Source organism: Nyctereutes procyonoides, unplaced genomic scaffold, assembly GCF_905146905.1.
Source record: "Nyctereutes procyonoides isolate TBG_1078 unplaced genomic scaffold, NYPRO_anot_genome, whole genome shotgun sequence".
Lineage (NCBI taxonomy): Eukaryota > Metazoa > Chordata > Mammalia > Carnivora > Canidae > Nyctereutes > Nyctereutes procyonoides.
In genome coordinates this window covers 16,126,998-16,148,467 of record NW_026575042.1, presented here as the reverse complement: position 1 = coordinate 16,148,467, position 21,470 = coordinate 16,126,998, and the positions used below count along the sequence as shown (strand labels likewise).

The 21,470-nt window shown below is 34.5% G+C and overlaps 1 protein-coding gene across 1 annotated transcript in view; it reads left to right on the top strand.

Annotated features, from left to right (window-relative positions):
• ZCWPW2 (zinc finger CW-type and PWWP domain containing 2) overlaps positions 1–20,895 on the top strand; it is a 122,419-nt gene extending 101,524 nt beyond the window's left edge. The window contains exons 6-9 of the mRNA XM_055321451.1: positions 9,619–9,677; positions 10,985–11,052; positions 16,993–17,117; positions 20,319–20,895. Of these exons, the coding sequence (XP_055177426.1) occupies positions 9,619–9,677; positions 10,985–11,052; positions 16,993–17,117; positions 20,319–20,480 (414 nt within the window). The 3' untranslated portion in view covers positions 20,481–20,895. The remainder of the gene's footprint in view (positions 1–9,618; positions 9,678–10,984; positions 11,053–16,992; positions 17,118–20,318) is intronic.
• Positions 20,896–21,470: the final 575 nt, after the last annotated feature.

Genomic DNA, 21,470 nt, shown 5'->3' with positions numbered 1-21,470 from the left:
ATGGCCATTTAAAAATTCACTCAAGATATTAATTCAGTTGGAACTCAAGTACTTAAATACTTAAAAGCTGGTGAAAAAGATTCCAGAAATTCAAAACTTTTCAGTCAGAACTCTCTATTTTAATGTTGAGCCAGAAGGTAATAAAGAGAATTCTACAAAATGTGCTTGCTCTTTTGTTAAGAAACAAAAATCTCTTCAAGTTGAGTCCCAGTTATCACATAAGTTTCCAGGTATTGTCCTTTATTATTTGAACTAAAGGTTATGTTATGCAGCTTTCTTCCATTTATTTTGCTGATTATATTTATTACAACTATTATCCTTTCTCTCTGATTCAGAGACACATCAGTCACCTCTCCAACATGAAGCCACATATAAGATGAATCTGATTTTCTTCTAAAGTTTGGAATACTCCTCATCCACCATCATCTTTCTTATCCCATTTCATTAAAACCAAAAACAATGTTAGTAATCAATAGAGTTATTATTGATTTAATGTACAATAGGAATTTGAATAATGAGTTTGTATTTTATAGACTGTAGCTATTACACTAAATATTAAATGATCTTTCTATGCCTAATAGTAATAATTACTGTTTTCCTGTTTGCGAAAGGGGAGCATTATCACTGGAAAAAATACAGGGTCAGTGAAAATTAGTAGAATCAACTTATGACTTATTGGAATTCATCTATATTTTCAAATTGATAAACATTTGGCTTCTTCCCACAAGCCTCCCAACTTTTCATTTATATTAGACAGCACAAACCTATCGCCTTTCTTGAAGACCTATAAATTATTACCTTTTAATTCTTTAGAATTATGTTAACTTTAAGATGATATTTATCCTTTTTGTTTATGTATTTAATATCTTCACTTTAATCCAAAAATAATTTGCTGTGTCATGAAATTCATATATTAGATACACATCTTAAATCTGTATGTCCCCTACATACTGGGGAATGCAGTCATACAGATCAAAGGGAGATATATCTTCCATTTCCTTCCATGAATCTAAGTGCAGGAGTGTCTTACTTCAATCTCTGGAATCCCTAGAGAGTTATTTAAAGACTTAGATCTACACAAAAATTTTGAAAGAATATTTTTTAAAGTATGCTTTTGCATAGTCTATGCATTCCAACATAGAAGAGAGATCATCTTCTTTTGCATAATGCTTAAGATAAATGATGAGAAGGTTTGACATTGATCCATGGGTCAAAGAATCAGGCTGGTTATATTTACTACTTGAGTTGATAGAAGAAACAGATAATGAAGCTCTCAACATTCATTCTTTTTATCCAGGAAAAATGTGTATGGGTACCATAACCATTGAATGCTCTTGTGCATCAGTTTTTTGGAGTTTAATTGGAATACAGGCATACCTCATTTGATTGCACATCACAGATGTCATGGTTTTTATAAATTGAAGGTTTGTGGCAACCTTACGTCGAGTAAGTCTATCTGCACCAGTTTCCCAGCAGCATTTGTTCATTGCATAAAACTGTCACATTTTGATAATCCTCGCAATATTTAAACTTTTTCATTATTATTGTATTTGTTATACTGATCGGTGTTCGGTGATCTTTGATGTTCTATTATAATTGTTTTTGGTTGTCACAAACCATGTCTATGTAAATCAATGAACTTAATTGATAAATGTGTTCTGACTGTTCCACTAACCATCCATTACCCTGTCTCTCTCCCTCTTCTTGGGCTTCCCAATTCTCTGAAACATACAATATTGAAAATAGGCCCATTAATAACCCTATAATGGCCTCTAAGTGTTCAAGTGAAAGGGAGAATCACGTCTCTTACTTTAAATCAAAAGATACAGGGGATCCCTGGATGGCCCAGCATTTTAGCGCCGCCTTCAGCCCGGGGTGTGGTCCTGGAGACCCGGGATCGAGTCCCACATCGGGCTCCCCGTGTGGAGCCTGCTTCTCCCTCTGCCTGTGTCTCTGCCTCTCTCTCTCTCTCTCTCTCTCTCTCTCTCTCTCTCTGTCTTTCATGAATAAATAAATAAAATCTTAAAAAAAAATCAAAAGCTACAAATGATTCAGCTTAGTGAGGAAGGCATGTCAAAAACTGAGATAGGCTAAGAGCTTGGCCTCTTACACCAAAAAGCCAAGTTGTGAATGCAAAGAAAGAGTCCTTGAAGGAAATTAAAAGTGTTACTCCAGTGAATACATGGATGATAAGAAAGCCAAACGGTCTTATTGCTGATCTGGAGAAAAGTGTTAGTGGCCTGGATAGAAGATCCAACCAGTCACAACATTCCCTTAAGCCAAAGCCTAATCCATGGGAAAGCCCTGTCTTCAGTTCTGTGAAATCTGAGAGAAGAAAAATTTGAAGCTAGCAGAGATTGGTTCATAAGGTTAAAGGAAAGAAGGCATCTTTATAAAAGTGTAAGGTAAAGCAGTAAGTGTTGATATAGAAGCCACAGCAAGTTATCCAAAAGATCTAGCTAACATAATTTATGAATGTGGCTCCATTAAACAACTTTTTTTTCACTGTAGATGAAATAGCCTTATATTGGAAGGAGATGCCAACTAGGACTTTCTTAGCTGGAAAGAAGTCAGCGCCTGGCCTCAAGGCTTCAGAGGGTGAGCTGACTCTTGTTAAAGGCTAATGCACCTGGTGACTTTAAGTTGAAGCCAGTGCTCACTTACAGTCCAAATATTCTAGGGCCCTTAAAGAATACGCTAAATTATCTATTATGCCTGTGCTCTATAAATGGAACAACAAAGCCTGGATGACAGTACCTCTATTTACAACATGTTTTACTGAATATTTTAAGCCCACTGTTAAGATCTGCTGCTCAGAAAAAAATGATTCCTTTCAAAATATTACTGCTCATTGACCATGCACATAGTCACCCAAGAGTTATGATGGAGATGTACAATGAGAGTAATGTTGATTTCATACCTGCTAATTCAACGTCCATTCTGCAGCCCATGGATCAAGGAGTAATTTCAACTTTCAAGTCTTATTATTTTAAAAAAATAAATTTTAAAAGGGTGTAGTTGCCATAGAGAGTGATACTTCTGATGGATCTGGGCAAAGTAAGTTGAAAACCCTCTGAAAAAGATTCACCATTCTAGATGTCATTAAGGACATTTGTAATTCATGGAAAGAGGTCATAATACAAGATTAACAGGAATTTGGAAGAAATTGATTCCACCGTCATGGATGACATTGGGTTATTCAAGACTTCAGTGGGGGAAGTAACTGCAGATGTGGTGGAAATAGCAAGAGAACCAGAATTAGAAGTCGTCCTGAAGATGGGACTGAATTGCTGCTATCTCATTATAAAACTTGAATGGATGAGGAGTTGCTTCTTATGAACAAAGAAAGTGGTTTCTTAAGATAGAATCTACTCCTGGTGCAGTTCCTGTGAAAATTGTTGAAATGACAACAAAGGATTTAGAATATAACAAACTTCATTAATAAAGCAGTGGCAGGGTTTGAAAGGATTGACTCCAATTTTGAAAGTTCTGTAATGGGTAAAATGCCTTCAAACAGCATCATGCACTACAGAGAAATTGCTTGTGGAAGGAAGAGTCAGTTGATGTGGAAAACTTCATTGTTGCCTTATTTTAAGAAATTGCCACAGCCAGCTCAGCCTTCAGCAATCACTACCCCGATTGATCAGCAGCCATCAACGTCAAGAGAAGACTCTCTACGAGGAAAAAGACTAGGATTTGCTGAAAACTCAGATGATGGTTAGCATATTTTTTAGCAATAAAGTATTTTTTAAATTAAGGTATATACATTTTATAGACATAATGCTTTGTGTGCTTAATAGACTACAGGATACTATCAACATAATTTTTCTATGCTCTGGGAAACCAAAAAATTCATTTGACTCACTTTATTACAATATTCACTTTGTTGCAGTGGTCTGGAACTGAACCTGTAATATTTCCAAGGTAGACCTGTATGTCAATTCTAGGAAATCTTCCTTAAAAACCCTATGTTCTCCTCTTGCTAAAAAATACAGTAACTTTAGGAAAAACTATGGAAACTGGAATTGTTTGCAACAGACAGATTTTTAGAGTTTTCAAGTAGAGATCAAATAATCTAATTTACTGGTACCACTGAGTCAGATAAACAACTGTGACATAAGTTCTACTTTTCATGGAGGTCTTTACTCCCTGGATACCCTGTTTCCATTAGCTTTTAGGATTCTTAATCTCTTTATAGATATAAGAGAAACCTGTCCTATTTAAAAAAAAAGCCTGATTTTGTTATGTTTTACCTCTTATATAGCCAAAGACCATTAAAAAAATTAAGTCCAAGACTTTAAAATTTATCAGTAAAGTAGCCAATAATAGAGCTTCTTGAAGTGTGCTGTTACTTGTATCCTCAGCCTGGATTGGGAGATATCAATGGAAAGTCTTTCATGCCTTCTATTTAAGGTGGTCTAGTGGTCAACTTCTATTTTTAGGGAAAATACTCTCCTCTGTCTCAGCTCACTGCTTGAATACACACTACAGTGTTTTCTCTGCTAAGCCCCTCAAAGCAGAGAAATCCACAGTGCTTTAGTGAGAACTTACACATAGCTAAAGATAGTGCAGAGGATAGCAAGATATTTATAAGTCATATTGCCAGAGACTGATCTCTGATATTGTCCAAATCTTGCAGGAATACTGAGCTCTACCAAGAGTGACTGGACTGGAGCATGTGGTAATTGACTGACATTTATGTAAGAAGCCCTAGATTTGTATTCTCTCTGTTAAAATCATGTTTAAGATAGGACTAGAGAATGATTATTTTAACTTTCTCCTTTTTCAAAGAAGAGTGAAAACAATCATTATCTAGGCCCGAAGACTTAACTTTATTATTTGTACTCTCCAGATACTCAGATTAAGTAATAACCATCATTTACAATGCTGCATGAAACTAGTTTTCATCCTTATTCCAAGCGTATCTTCCAGCAGGTTTTCCAAAGGGAAATGAAAATATTGGCTTTTCCTCCTATATGATAACTTTTGACAAGGAGTTTGTGTATATTATTCAAGGCACATATTCACGTTTGGAAATTCTGTCAAAGTAGGCAGCTCTTTAGTGATCATTGACTGTCAATTACTCTCAATGGAAGGTTACAAAACATATTTATGTCTTCTATGAACATAAAATGCTGAATTAAAATTTTATGCCCTCAGATTTAACACAAAGCTGTTCTTAAAAATAAAATGGTTTTAATTTAGATATTAGTAACTTAAGGAAATGGGCAATGTCAAGTTACTTTATGAAGATTATATAAATCTGATGTAAACACAATTCCTATGGATTATTTTGGCAATCAAAGGCAATTCTGTCATTTGCCATTCCAGTCAGCAATCCTAATTACCACTAAATATATAAATAAATATTTTTTTCAGTAGATGGCATTTGCTCTCTATACATATGCCTCTTGTAGATGCCTCTATATCTCGAAAGAAAAGAATTAACACTTGTTTTGGTTTCTTTAAAATCAATGACAGTATAGCATTATATTTGGATGGATGGGTGTTGACTAGACCAATGCCTAGAAAACTCTAGTTTGGGTACAAGTCACCTGAAGTGCTTACTTAAATATGGATTTCTGGGCCTCACTCCCTGAGTTTCTGATTCTGAGTTAGGCCTCAGATGAGCATGAGAATTGCCTGTCTAACAAACTCTCAGAGGCTGCTAATTCTGCACATAGCAGCCCTGACTGAATAGCATGAGGCTCAACAACATAGGAGAATCAGATGTGGAACACAGAAAGAGAAGTGGAAGGGATGAAATAGATAAAGATTATAAGTATCTACTTGTGGGTTGAATAGTAGCCCCCAGAAAATATGTTCTCCAGGAACCTCAGAATGTGACCTTATTTGGAATTAAGGATCTTTGCAGATGTAGGTAAGGATTTTGATATGAGATCATCCTGGGTTAGGTGGACCTTAATCCAATGATGAGCATCCTGAAGAGTCTCTCCATAAGAGACAGACTTCTATCCTACAGAACAATAAGTAAATAAATTTCTGATGCTTTCCCAAGTTTGTGTTAAATTGTTATTGCAGCCTTGGATAACAAATAAACTCCCATAAGTCCAACCATACCAAAACATCAAGTTCTGCCATATGCTCTGAGGAAAAAGGATAGAATTCTGATACTAGCCCAGTGGATTAGTATAATAGGTTAGACAACAGTTGAATATTGACTAATTGTTGAGCTCTGTTAGATATTTTCTGGGGTGTTATTTAATTTCATCTTACCCCCAAATGCTTTAAGGTAGTTATTTTTTAGCAGTAATTATTAAAGATCTTGAAATACAGAATGGTCATTTAGTCAGAAAATACTTATTACATGTCTGCTTTATACCAGGCTCTTGCTACATATTCCAGTGGTAAGTGATTTACCAGAAGTGATACAGCTAGTAAGTACCAGGGATTAAATTCAAATCATGATCCTGTCATTCCAAATTCAATGTTCTTCTCCATCATATCATATTTTATCAAGGCTTGGAGCTGGAATGTACAGGGCATTTGGCAATACTGACTACTAGTTCATTTTGGCTGCTATGGAATATTTAACAAAGCAGAAAGGAATTTATTATCTCTAACAGAAATCTCATTGATTTATGGAAGGTATTTAACATTATTTCTTTCTATTAATACCTATGAAGTAGTTTGTACTTTGTTACCTTAATCTTATTTCCCCTTGTAGCAACCCTTTTACTTTAAGCTCAAATATGCACATAATTTAAGCTGATCCTTAATAACAAGATAAAAATAATAGCTCTACATTGTCTTTGGAGATGTAGAACAATGATTTTTAGACAATAATATTTCCATATACTTCTTACTTTACTTACTTTCCACAGTGCTGGAAAAAGTGCTTGAATATTACCTTGAGGTTAAAGATCACACACACACAAAAAAAACCCACTTATTTTTTAACATCATAATAATATGAATTCCCTGAGTGTTTCATACAAACTTCTTTTGAATGATTATTAAGGTATTTAAGCTGTTTAATAATGCTTTAAGAGTTATTAAATTCAACCTTCATCTTATTATAATTAATGCTTTTGAACATACAATGTGAATGGCACTCTGCTAGCTGCTAAACATTTAGTACATTTAAAAAAAAAAAGTGTTCCCACCCCTTGCAGTGTGGATGCTTGTATCAAGATCAGTAAAATTAAGATCAATGTAACCGTGAAAGATTTAGACAAAATGGGCTAAGAAACTGCTCACTTTCACAGGTTAAAGTGAAAAGATAAATAAAAGGAAGCTAACAAATATTAAGGTGAAAGTTGCATTGAAGTTTTATCTTGGGAAATGAGGGTAAATTGTATGAATTTGTTAAAGATTTAACTCAACAACCATGACAGTACAGAATGGACAGTAGCACTGGCACTATTTTTTCCTAGTGATAATTTGTTTTGATTGTATCTTTCTCTGAACATTTATTCATTCATTTACTCTCCAAACACTTCACAGGCACCTATAGGATACAAGGTTTGGCATGGAGACAAATATATTATCCAGTGAGAAGATAAGTCACGTGTACTATTAACTAAAATGTACTACAGTGACTCTGATCTAAATGGATCATAACTCTTATCATGGATTGGTTCATGGGTGAATGTAAATTCTATATCTATGAATTAATTACAAATTTTATTCAGCTATCTTTTGGATTTTGATTTCTTATTTATTGCATTTTAGCCAGTGACTTTGGTCTGTAAAATAGAGAAGTTACTTTAATACTTTTGAGGCTTCCTTTGTGACCTAGTAGGTGATCACATTTGTAAATGTTTCAGGCTTGAAAATAATACATATTCCTTAATTATTCAGTGCCAGTTTCCAGTGCTAGTTTATTAAACTTATTTGTGTTACTGAACATTACTGTTTCTTTGCTAATTTTTTTGCTTTATCATTTTCATATGAAAAGTAAATTAAAATATCTCATTTTAACTGTAGATTAATCAGTTTCTACTTGCGATTCTTTTCTGTTTTTTGCTTTATATATTTTAAGGCTGAGCTTCTAGGTATGTATAGGTCAGGACTGTTATATTTTCTGGATGGATTGTTTCTTTTAGCATTAGATAATAACCCTTTTTATCTCTGATTATGCTTTTTTTTTCTAAAGTAACATTGCTATGTTGGGTTCCTTTTGTTAATCATTTATATGTTATATTCTATCTCTTTACTTTCCATTTTTCCATGTCACCAAATTCTTTAAAAACTATACCTTATTGAGATGTAATTTATTCACTCTTTTTTTAAAGATTTTATTTATTTACTTGAGAGAGAGTGAGAGCCAGAGAGATGAGCAGTGGGGAGAGGCAGAGAGAGAGGGAGAAACAGACTCCCCACTGAGCAGGGAGCCCGATGTGGAGCTTGATCCCAGGACCCCGAGATCATGACCTGAACCAAAGGCAGACACTTAACCTACTGAAACACCCAGGCACCTTAATCACTCTTTTGAAGTATGCAGTTCAGTGGTTTTTAGTATGATCACAGTTTTGTAGTCAATACATATAATACTTCAGTATGTACAGTCAATACAATATAATTTTAGAACATTTTTTTTCATCACCCCAAAAGGAAACCTCACACCCATTAGCAGTCACTGCCCATTTCCCACCTTTCACTAATCCCTGGCAACTACCAATCTATCTCTGTCTCTATGGATTTGCCTTTTTATGGACATTTTGGATAAGTAAAATCATACAACATGTAGTCTTTGTGTTTGACTTTTTTCACTTTTCACTTAGCATAATGGCTTCAAGATTCATCCATGTTATAGTATTTGTCAGGACTTTGTTGTTTTTAAAGGTTAAATAATATTCCATCGTATGGATAGACTACATATTATCTACCCATCGATGGATATTGGGTTGTTTCTACTCTGGGGCTCTTATGAATAATGCTACTAGGAACATTTATATACAATTTTGTATGGACATAATGTTTTCACTTCTCTTGGATGTATACCTAGGAGTAGAATTATTGAATCATAAGATAATTCTACATTTAACATCTTGAAGAACTGTCAAACTGTATTCCAAAGTGGCTCCACCATTTCACATTCTTACCAACTGTGTGAAGGTGCTGATTTCTCCACATCCTTCATCTCATCTTCACTTAGATATTAAAATCCCAAACACTTTGCACCTATCCTGATACATTTTTGTAGGCCTTCACCATGTCAGTTCCTATCTGTATAGTTTTGCACTCCACGTGTTTCTGGCATCTGAATAGTTCTTTTTCTTTCTTTAAAGGTGATTTATGTTTTTAAAACTTAGAGGTTGTTTAACCTAGTATTATTATGTGTTTAACCTAGTATTACTATATTATTATGAGTAGTATTAAGTGAGAAGGGGAGTGAAATGGGAGATGGGCATTCATACTGGATTAGTTTACTATTCCTGGAAGTTGCACAGATCAGTGTAATTGTAGTGACCTTTAAGTGGTGTGATTGTAGTGACCTTTAAGTGGTTGAATTGGGGTTTCAGGTGTGGTTGAGAGCTGTGGGCCAGAGTTTATCTTCTGGACTAAATTACTTGGACCATAGGGGACCCATTATCTTACTGAACTCATCTAGTCCCAGTTTAACTAACTCATCTTTTTGTTGTTATTTTATAGATGCAAGTTTCCAAAAACACTACTGAAAAGAAGCAGCCCAAATTTAGAAGAAGGAAAAGGTATGTTTTTTATTGAGAAGTATTATGATAAACTTGAAATGTATATATTGGATTTAATTGTTATGACATTTCCCCCTGATTCTTGATTCTTGATTCTTTTTCTCTAAGGAAGCATTAAAATTTTCTAAAAGAATTAAAGTATAAGTAGTAGTCTTAGAAGTATGGAGAAAGGGCAGCCCTGGTGGCGCAGCGGTTTAGTGCCGCCTGCAGCCCAGGGCATGATCCTGGAGACCCTGGATTGAGTCGCATGTCGGGCTCTTTGCATAGTGCCTGCTTCTCTCTCTGCCTGTGTCTCTGCCTCTCTCTCTCACTCTCTGTGTGTGTGTGTGTCTCTATGAATAAATAAAGTCTTTAAAAAAAAACAAAAAAAAAGTATGGAGAAAGTTTTATGTTTATACAAATATGTTGAAGCAGAACTGTTGAAGATTAATATCATGGGAGCAAGCAGATGAGAAGCAGGTGCTTAGTTTAAAAATAGTGCAAACCAGAAACAGACCTTTATAATGAACTGATAAGCCACTGATGGCAGGTTTTAGTGTTTATCATTGAATCAACCATACAGTTTATTTACTTATTTTTTTGATGAATGATAATCAGTGCTGTATTAAAAGGAGTCCTGCTCAAAGACAAAGTCTGACTCTGGTGTAACAGTCCTTCTCTTATTCTTTGTCCTTTTTCAGAAGACGGATAATTAAATTTTTAAAAAGGACTTACTGCCTTATCTTAGTTATGCTTCATAGTAACCCCATCAAATAGGCAGGGGGTGTATCATAATCATTTCTGTTTGAAAGATGAAAAGTTTATGACTTAGAGAAACTAAATGGCTTTCTCAAGATCTTCTGGTTAGAGAAAATGTGTTTGAACAAATGTTTTCTGACTCTAAGTCAGCAACACAGTATGGTGGGAGAAGCATGGATTTTGCAGTCTGACAGAATTTAGCTGTGTCATGCTCAACCTTTTCCTGCACTGTCAAATTTCTCAATTTCTCAGAGCCTCAATTTCTTTATAAAATGAGAGTAGCAATTACTTACTAGGTTTTTTTTGGGGAAAGATTACATGAAAAAGCCTATATAAGGTACTCAGTGACTCATTAGTGATTTTTACCTAGTGAGAGCTCAGATCAATATTATTTCCCTTTGATTTTTCACTGTATCCTGCTGTCTTACTGTATAAAACAACCAAGGAAAAGTACCTCAAGATAAAGGAATATATTCATAATTTACAATTATCAATGAATATACACAAATAACCATTTAAATATACATGATTGGTCTTTTGAAACTAAATCTGTCAAATTCGTTTTCTAGGAAAGCTATTTTAAAATGCTCTTTTGAAAATGTTTGTTCAGATGATGCCTTATCAAAGGAAAACATGGGTATGTGAAGACCTCTCCTGCTTTTAGTTCTTTTGCTTCTATTTAATTCTCAAAAATGTAGTTGTAATTTTTGAAAAGAAAAAAAAAACGTTTATATATATATGTGTGTGTGTGTGTATATATATACACATACGTGTATGAGAACTATTAGTAGGTCATTTTTGGTATTGGTTTATATCCTAGAAATTTTCAGTTGTCTTTAGGTTTCTATTCCCATGAATTAAATTTTTCTGGCTCCGTCATGTATTTAATTAAAAAAAACAAACACCAGAGGTTGTGGGAGGAAATACCAGAATCAACACATTAAAATCCCAAATCTCTCCATTCCAAAATTATTGGGGTCCTGGAAGTGCCAATGGGAGAGAAAGAAGAAAAGCAGCAGCCTGGGGCTTCCAGCTGAATTAATTGCCATTGATATTAGAACACAGTAGGGTGAATGTGGAATACAGAGAGAAAGTTTTAGTTTTCAAAAGCACTTTACTCTTCCTTCATTTTCGTTTTTCTTGAAAAGCAGGTAAATGCTTATTTGCAAGATGGAACTTTTGGCAGCCACGTAAAGAGGTTTCAAAGTCCATTAAACCCCAAGATGTTATCTGAACCATATTCCCTCTCTTTTGTGGCTACCCCCAGGTCCTATGGCATTGTGTTTCAACTGACTAAATAAGCCATTCATCTTTAGACCTATTAAAAGAAAGTAGTCAGAAGAAGGACAGAGTAGTTATCTTTTTTAATCCTTCTGTTCCCCTCCTAAGCCAGTAGAAAATTCCGTAGTTTCTATCTCAAATTTATTCTGCTGCTACTTTCCTGCTAACCCAGTGCCTTTTCTTAGCTATGTTGTCCCTTTGCCTTACACGATTAGTTCAAATATTCCTGTAGAAAGGCAAAAGTCAGCTTATCCCTGGACTGAGTTCCCACTAGGAGACCTTGGTATTCAGCTGAGGGCTCCAGGGCTAGGGTCCTTCCCCATCCAACTCATGGGGCTACTGCAGAAGAAATGCATAACAGCTAGAAATCCATTGTCTGGAAATCACTCTTCCGCATAAGTGAGTGAATACATCTCCATAGTTATCCACTGACACCCTTTCAGTAGTCTCACATTCTCTGTGATTCTCAAGTCTCAATAGTTAATTGTTCAAATCATTAACCTAATCTATGTTTTACTCCTCTATCCCATTTTGAACAACTAAAAAGCAGAAACATCTAATCTACTGTGTTCTTTGCAAGTGCTGACTAGTTAACTACTTCTTGAAAGAGTGGTTCTTTATCAGTAGATAACCCCCCTCGTTTTTTTTACTCCCACCCATATTTCAGTGGATTCCTTGATCTAAGTCTCTGATATCACTTCTTTTCTTCTTGGCTTGAAGTAGGATCAGTCCTAGATCAAGTAAAAATTATACCATCTTCTTCATGAATGTCTGCCCTACTTTTTGGAGCCACGTTAAAATCTCCCATAAGTTTATGCCCAGATTTGCTATTCCTTTCTGGATTTTAAGCCCTACCATTTGCTTTTCTTTCTTCCTTAGTTAGAGATCAGGAGGAGAGCTAATTAAGTGTATCTACTTTACCTGTCCAAGTGTCAGTTGTTTCATCTGTGATAAAGATATGCAGTAGAAGCCCTTTTATCCAACAAGGAGAGAATATCTGGAAATTAATAGACAAGTTGAGGGATCATTAAATAATGTAAACTGCATGCAGATTTAATCTAAGAAATAGCTATTTGTGGAGCATATCTTTGTTTGGGGAGAATTACTACCAGGAATATTATGAATTATATTTGTATTGTCCCTCTAACTCATCTTTATTCAGTGTTTAGGGACAAGAAAATTCATCTATAGTGATGAAATAATAATACCAATAGTAATAATGATAGCCAACACCTATAACAATAACCATGTGTCCTCACTGTTCTAAATGCTTCATATATATTTATTTAGCCCTTATAAGATCTCTATGAAGTAAATAAGGTAGATATTATTATATTTCTCATTTTATCAGTGGGGAAACCAAGACACTTACAAGGCTATATGGTTTTTCTAAATCATGTATCTTCTTTAAAGTGTGCAGCTCTTTCCTTGTTGGTTGCTTTGAATATCAAGAATCTTAAAGCTAAATTATGTTGGGTTTGGGCACAATACTTGTAGTTGAGTTAAGCAATTTTAAGATTTCAGTATTACTCTTCTATACCCCCTTAATGAATTGATTTTCAATTTCTTTTTATCTTTGAGTTTTTGTTATTTGTATTATTGTGTCATTGGTTTTTGTTGGTAAAGGCTTAATTTCTTTTGGGGTAGTAGACAGTTTATAGAAGTTTAAATAAATAAAAAATTGGCATGTTATCCAGGTTCAACTAATAATCTATGACATTCATTAATAAATTAGCAAAGGATATATCCATCAGCTACCTGAAACAGATAAGCATGGGAAAAGATGGTTAATACAGGAAAGGTCTATATCATGGGGAAAGCCCTAGGGAAGCTTAAAGGCCTTAGGGGCTGGGGTTGGGAGGTAGAATGGAGTGACATGGAGAAAGGTGATTTCTTGCTGCTCAGGACAAACTTTTCTCACCTACTCTTGGTTTAGAGTTACCTTTAACCTCTGTACTAAAAGGTGGGGTTGGCCCACATGCCCCTTTCCTAGAAAACTCCTTACCTCCTGTTTCTGTTTGTGTCCCCAGGAATGGCGCTCTCCTTTTCATTACACTCCAACTTGTATTTTACTCACCTCTACCTTTAAATTGTGAACATATAAAAGGAGTGTTTGTGATTACTTAATAACAAAACAAAATCCAAGTACTTTTTCCTTTCCTCACCCTCCTGTATATAAACACCTTCAAAATTTCAATATTGAAATGACCCTGAAAGTTTATTGAAGGTGATATTTTTCAGTGCCAGCTTTGGGGTAGGTAGCCTAACCAGTAGCTTCTTTATATATGGAAATAAACAGCTTCTTTAAACATTTAGTAGAAAGGTAGAGATTGGAGAAAACTCCAATAATATATATTTAAAGACTTTTAAAATAGCAGCTGATTTATTGACACCAACAATAAGTTATTTCTTATTATGAGTAGAAAAACTACACAGATTATTTTATAAAAATTCATTTTTAAAAGCCTGATATGGACTTCAGTATAAAAGATACCTCTTACTTTTTTTTAAACTTTCTCTGAGTGATGGAATAACTTTAATGCTACCACTTTACTCGAAACAACAAATTGAAACAAGTCAGGGGAGTACAGGATAAACAGTATAGATAGAAGATGATTGGTCATGCAATCAGCAAAGGCATTCATTCTGTCTCTATCTTTGGAGGATATCATTGGCCAATTTTGATAACCTAGTTTGTGGATTATAGTAACTGCTGTTTCTCGAGAATTATTTTTGAACTCCATTGGTTTACAATATAGGAATATCTATTTAGAAAAGCAAACCTCCCATTGCTCTGGAAGCAGAATTTGACATCAATCAAGTTGGTGTTATGAACCCTGGTTGATTTATGAAGTCATCCATTACTTTGTCTACCCTTTGATCAAAAGGCAGTGTACATATTTTTCCAGATCACTTGAAAATGGAGGGCCTACAATGCCATTCGGCAATGACATTCATTATCATAAATTGATTGTATTTTAGCCTAGCCTTAGAAATATAAAGATGTTCGTATGCCATTTTTCCTTTATAACATAGCTCAAAATCCATCTTCTCAACAGTGCATTAAATGTCAGTATCAATTTCCTTAGACTCAGAATCTAAAGTAGGAAAACACAATATCTGTGAGTGGCATTAAGAATCAGTGTGAAGATAACCACACTGTCTGTTAAGTAATAGGTTACTAAGTAGGAAATCTATTATAAAGAGAGGTTAATTCCATTAACAAAATTGCTTCAATAAAAATATACATAATTGTAGAAAATTCTGATTCAGTAGGCCTGGGTTGCATTCATCTTTTTTAAGTAAATTCTCATGTGATTCTTATGCCTACCAAGTTTTGAATACCATTGTTTTAGAATGTAATAGTTCAAATTCTGTGTTCCTGTGCTTTAGCAATTACACAGAACACATATCTATGTGGACAAAACTAACATGTCAGTTACAGTTTTTGTTGTGTTTTTAAACCTAGGAACTGGTTCTATGATATACAAATGGCTTACCAGAAGCTACTTTCAAACTGTTTTTGAAAGAACTCTTCCACAGAGAAAACCTAAGTTGACTGGGAAGAGATGATGACCAGGAAGGCTCATTGGTCTGTGCCTACACTCTTGAATCCTTTGCCCTTAGGGACTGACATTTGTTGATTGAATATAAAAGTACTTGGGCCAAGTGATAAGTATTGATGAAAAAATATTTTTGTAGACAAAACTGTGATGTGAAAAATGTTAATAAAATTTTTTTAATACTGTAGTGACAACCAAGAATAGGAAAGTTTTCTATTTCATAGCCTCCCATGACTTTATTTAATGGTATTATTTAATAATGTTCTAGGAGAATTTTAAAATTTCCTTCTTATGAGTAAAAGATAAGAGAAAATTATCAACAAAGGAGATTTAATAAAACATGGATTCTTTTGAACTGAAGGAAAGAAAACATAAAACTTTCCACATTAACAATCTGTTTTTCACCTTACAACATAGTGTACAAGGATACGTGTGTGTGTGTGTGTGTGTGTTCACACAGACATAAAGGGATGCATATATTGTATGCATTCTTCCTAAAAATAACTAATTAGAAAATTTTAAAATATGTTTAACAATTAAACTAAAACTTAGTGCTGAGAATGCCTTGCTTCCATATTCACTGATAATATTTTAGCTTGAAAGCATATGTCCTGCTTGCTTGGGTCTATTTTCATATTCCATGAACTTTTAGCTGTTCTACCTAGTGTGATTTTTGGTGACCTGCCAAAGAATGGTAGATAATAGGAGGTGGTATGTCAGATTTTTGTCACCAGAGTAAAAAATGATGAGGTATGTATTCATGGCCTTTATCTTTGAATCACGTTGCCTTGGAAGGACATCTCAGATGCTCCATCTGTCTCTTGTGCAGGATAGCAGGCCACATGTGGTCTCCTTTCCTTGATATTTACTTCAACAAGACTATATCAAACAAAAATGTTTATATTATTTGAATCGGGAATTCAACTGCATGTTATTAATCAGTAGTTGAGTCTATAGACTCAAGTATAGTGTATATAGTTATATAATGGTAATCTATTTCTTTTGTGAGGATATTATTACATCTTATCAAACTCAGTGAATTCATGTCACAGTAGTACACACGCAAAAGAATTTTGTAAGTGTGGTATTAAAAAAATGTATATAATCAGATTAAGCAATTAAGATGTGCTGGTATTTGGATTAGGAAGAGATTAGCCTGTGTTTAGATTAGCCACTTAATTACATGATTTTCCCTTTTAACAGTAGTTTTAATACTTTGCTGTAGGGGTGGCAAACTGAGGCCCACAGTCCATTTGTTTTTCTAAATAAAGCTTTATTGGAACATAATCACTTTCATTTGTTTAGGTACATGTCTGTGGTTTGTACCATAACAGCAGAATTGAGTGGTTGTGACCGAAATCACAAAGCCTGCGATATTTACTCTCTGTCCCTTCACAGGAAAGGTTTGCTGACCCCTGGTTTATAATAAAGCAATTTAGTTTGGCCCTGACTGAAAACAAAACAAAACAAAAAATACTTCTAGTGGGCTTTTTGTGATCTACATATAGCAAGAATATCACCTACATTTTTAAAGGAATAATTGTGAAATATTTGCCTGGAAATCCATAATTATTTTGCATCAAGTAGAGGCCATATGTGAAAATTATAAAAAAAATATATTTTTTAATCTTGTAGCATTTAGATGATTTTATCTTTTGGGGTGGTTAAGATTATGGATTCATTTGAATTAACTAAGATGTAATATTTTTTACTACATTAATTATGTTTTTTAGTTGTCTCTGAGGCAGAAGTTTTACTAAAAGAGTTGGAGCAAATGCTACAGCAGGCACTAGAGCCCACAGCAGCACCTGATGAGTCTGAAGAGGAGCATGGAAAGGAAGTAAATGCAGGAAAAAAGGTAGCCCTGGTAATCATGATTAGGCCTAAATAGCAACTTCAGATTCTGTAAATGGTAGAAACTGTTTCTGCATGTACATTTTACTTAGGTGGAAAACTTTTTTTCCCTTCTGAAATTTGAGCCCTTGATTATACTAAAGTGAATAATAAACTAGTAGCCTGTTGAAAAGTCAGAATGCATCTATCAGTCTTTGAATAAAGTCTGTGAGTGGAGAAGCCCTTTGTATTTCAGATCTTTGAGGTTGGAATGAAGAAAGAATGGAGGGGGCTCACAGTAGTTGATGGGGTGCCACTGCAGAGAGACCTCTCCACTGCTGCTGATCTTCACAGTCAGAAGGGGCCAGAATAAGAGCAGCTTGCTAAGAAACCTGCCCTGCCTGGTTCATGCACAGGGACAACCTCTGTGAGGACAAACCTCATTATTGACACACTGGAGGTAGAATTTTCCAGTTTTGTTCTTTTGGCCACCTATGTTGGGCTGAGAAAGTCCATGGGTGCTTACTTTACTCAGTATTTGTATGTGACAACATAGGTTTTAATTTGGTTGACAAACTGCTCGGCACATCAGCTCCAAGTTTGTGCAATAAAATGAGGGTACAAGCCTAGGTCATTAATACAGAGCAGCAGTGTGGTGGTAGGTTTGAGAAAAATAAGTCATAAGGCAGACGCTTCCACAAGGCAGTACAGCTGTTCTCTAATAGGAAGAAAAATGGAAGCAAGAAGTCCTGTATCCTTAAGATTTTGTTCATTCTGCATTCATTCATTTAAACGTATACAATGCCTGGAGCCAAGAGAGCACAATGGTTAGGAACACTGACTGTGGAATATAATATCAATGTCCCAATCCTAGTCCTGTCATCGAGGACTTGTGTAATTTGGTACAGTTGCTTATCACATGCCTCAGAGGATTTTTGGGGGGTTAAATAAGGCAAATCAGGAAAAGTAGTCTGTATGGTAACTGACACCTAAGGTTAGCTGTTATTATAGACGAGAATTGGCAGTGGCAGCCACTAGAGAGAAGAAGGGCTGAGATTTCCTTTCTTCATTTCATTCCCACATTCTCACTTTGGAGCAACTACCCATTCCCAAGTCTGTCCCTTCTCAGATGCTGAAAAAGGTGTATTTGTATATGGGCAAGGTTGTTTACACACTTTGGAAGACTGCCCAATTGCATGATTTTCATTCAAAATTCCAAAAAGAAAAAGAATGATTTATAAACACCCCTGTTATTGAGTTAGAAATCAGAATATGCAAGATCTATAGTTAAAGAGATCAATACCCTAAAAGAAAATTAAATTAATGCTAAAAACTCTTACCAAGTTGAAAAACATAGTTTTCTTAATTAGCACTGGCAATATCAACCTATATCTGAATTTGCGTGGGTTGTGAATGCCATTTTTCCAATTAGAGTTCTTTTTTGAAAAAACTTATTTTCTCTATATGGATCTTACCTTTTATAAAGCAGGATCTATAGATTGGTGACACATATATTATATACATGTAATTAATATACAAATTACTCTTTTCTAGCAAATGTGTGCTTTGTGTGAGCACCATATGGTTTTGTGCAATGTTTTTTCAGTCTTTGCAGTTTGTCTTTTTAAAACTACAGCCAGGTTGATTTTTATTGAGATGTCCTGGAGCTTTTACAGCCACAGAATTGGCTTCTATTTTACTATTATAACTAGTAACTTGATAGAACAGAAAATTACTTCTGATTTTTATTTCTTAAGGTAAAATACATAGTTTTAATATATCACCAGGCAGGAGCTTGGGTTTTATTTTTGATTCTTGTATTATTTTATGCTTTCAAGAGCCATTTAGGAATTGTAAAAATTAACAATTTTAACTTTCTGGCAGGCAGGTGAGTGCCTCCTGTGGACTGGTTCATAAGCCATTCTCCACACTGAGCTTTGTAAGTCTGGCATTCACATCAGGTTCAGTGTATTTAGGGCCTTGTTCACTTTTAAATGAGGAGAATAGCGATGAAACCAACTATCAAAGCTGGAACAATTTCCAGTTTAAAAGAAAAGAAATGATCACCTCAGGGGTTTCTCTCTTTCTCTCTCTCTCTCTTTTTTTAAGTTAGCAGGGAAAATTAGTATGGCTTCCAAAGTTAACACCACTTAAAACTGAAGCTGTGTTTTGTTTGTAGGAGAAAGTGAACTCTTACAAGCTAACATACCAAAAAGAGCCACCTGATAATTTTAAGGTTCTGAGCATGTTTATTCTCTGAGCAGATATCATTTGAGCTATTTTCAAAGTTGTAAATATGATGGTGTTTTCATCCTTCATTTAATGCATGAGGGTTCAGGTTGATTACTGTCAAGCATTGGGTGAGGGTAGCAACACACACAAAAAAGCATACACAAGTAGATAATCAGAATTCTTTTCTATTTGTCACTGAAATGTTTTATGAGGCTATTTTCCTTAGTAAAGTCATCTTCCTAATTATGTTCTTCTTTAGCTAATATTAACACTGGTTGTCATGCCCCAGCTTTGCAAGCAATGAGAGAGAATTAATATCGGATTTTTATAAAATCCACCTGAATGATTCACAAATTCGATAAGCCATATGCATAAGACAGTTTAGTGAATAATTATTGTGTTAAAAGGTACAATTTTTTGATATGTGAAATACTTGTATAAATTACATGTATTTTTTTCTTAGTTTCATGGAAGTTCACTCTACCTTTAATGAACCTGGAAGTTAGAAATCTTATATGTGTTTATGGTTTTTTGTATTATTTTTACTAGTGTCTCTTTCTACTAAGCTAGAGAAACTATCACTATGTATAAGTAATGTAGAGGCTTTTGAGAAGCTAGCCATGGAAAGTGGAACTCAAACAATTTTAAGTTGTATTCTCTATAATAATAATTTTTAAAATAAACAAATATAGAAAAGTCATAGAATGAAACAGGTCATGTTTTCCCCAAGCTTAATATTAAAACTAAAATGTATAATGTTGGTGAAAAAAGAGAGGGCCTGAATAATCAGTCCTTCTTATATTAACACATTTACTATGCATTATACTCTATATGGGGATCATTATTTTATTTGACCACCAGCATAACAGAACACTTTGTGTTACTGCTATGGCTTATGGAGTTACTGACTACTTTACATTGTGTTCAAATAATTAAGCCTGGTCTTCCAGTAAGTTTGATGTACTTCTGATGAACCGTATGGTTATTTTTACAGTTATCTAAATGCAACCCTGAAGTTCCTGCATGCAGCCCATTTGAAAACCACTATGAAGAGGACTATCTTGTAATTGATGGGATAAAATTAAAAGCTGGAGAGTGTATTGAAAATATAACTAACAAGTTTAAAGAAATAGATGCTCTAATGTCTGAATTTTAGGGTATTATAGATATTTTCAAGAGGTAATTCTAAAAACACTTACATGTTTATATTTTCCCAAAGTCAAAAACTTGAAAATATGTAGGGAAATAGGTATATATAATACCAAAGCCAATATTTGTAATAACTTTCTATTTTATATTTTGAGACTAGCCACTGCTTTGAAAGCCAATCAAATGGTATTTCAGTTAGTGTTAAAAATTTTGGATTTAAGAAATCCTGATATTTGTATTTGTAGATTTTTTCTTGTTTGCCTTAATTTTAAAATAATTTATAGACTTACTGCACAAACACATGGTTTATAATGGATTATGTAGGCCCTTTATATGAATGTGGCTATTTAGATGGCTGTCAAGGCTATTATAATTCGTACAGGTAATTCATGTGTAGTAGAGACTTGAGAATGTATATTGGTAGTGGAATTAAGCTACTACAAAATAAAAGGAAATAATAAAAAAGTATTGTATAATAGAGTTAGAGCTTTTCTCAGAGATGTCAGTTGCCTTATATTGAAAATAATCACTTCAACCACAATTCCCAAAACTGATGAACAGTTTCAAAAGTGGGGGGAGAGACTGTGGAAAATCAGAATCCTGGATGCTTCTGCATTGATTCAGTGTCTCTGAGGGTGAGGATGGGAAAGTGTGGTGAAAAATATAAAGAGATAAGTTAAGCATATTTTCAATAAAAAATCTAAGAAATATAGGAATGGAAAAAAGTATATCATGCAAACCCAATCCCTTAACACCTCCCCTTCCACCCCATTGTATAGGGATTCCCGTGAACAGTTTCAGTGAGTGTCCTTTATCGTGTTCTAATGCACGTTCATCTCTAGTGCCCACACTTGGTCACTTTCCATGACTATGTCTCTCCTGGAACTGTGGGGTCAGAGAAAGGGCATTCCAAGCACATAGAAACAAAAACCAAAGCTTAAAGATAGAAGAAAGAGCAATACAGCATCCTGGACCTATTGCTAGTTGAATTAGCTGG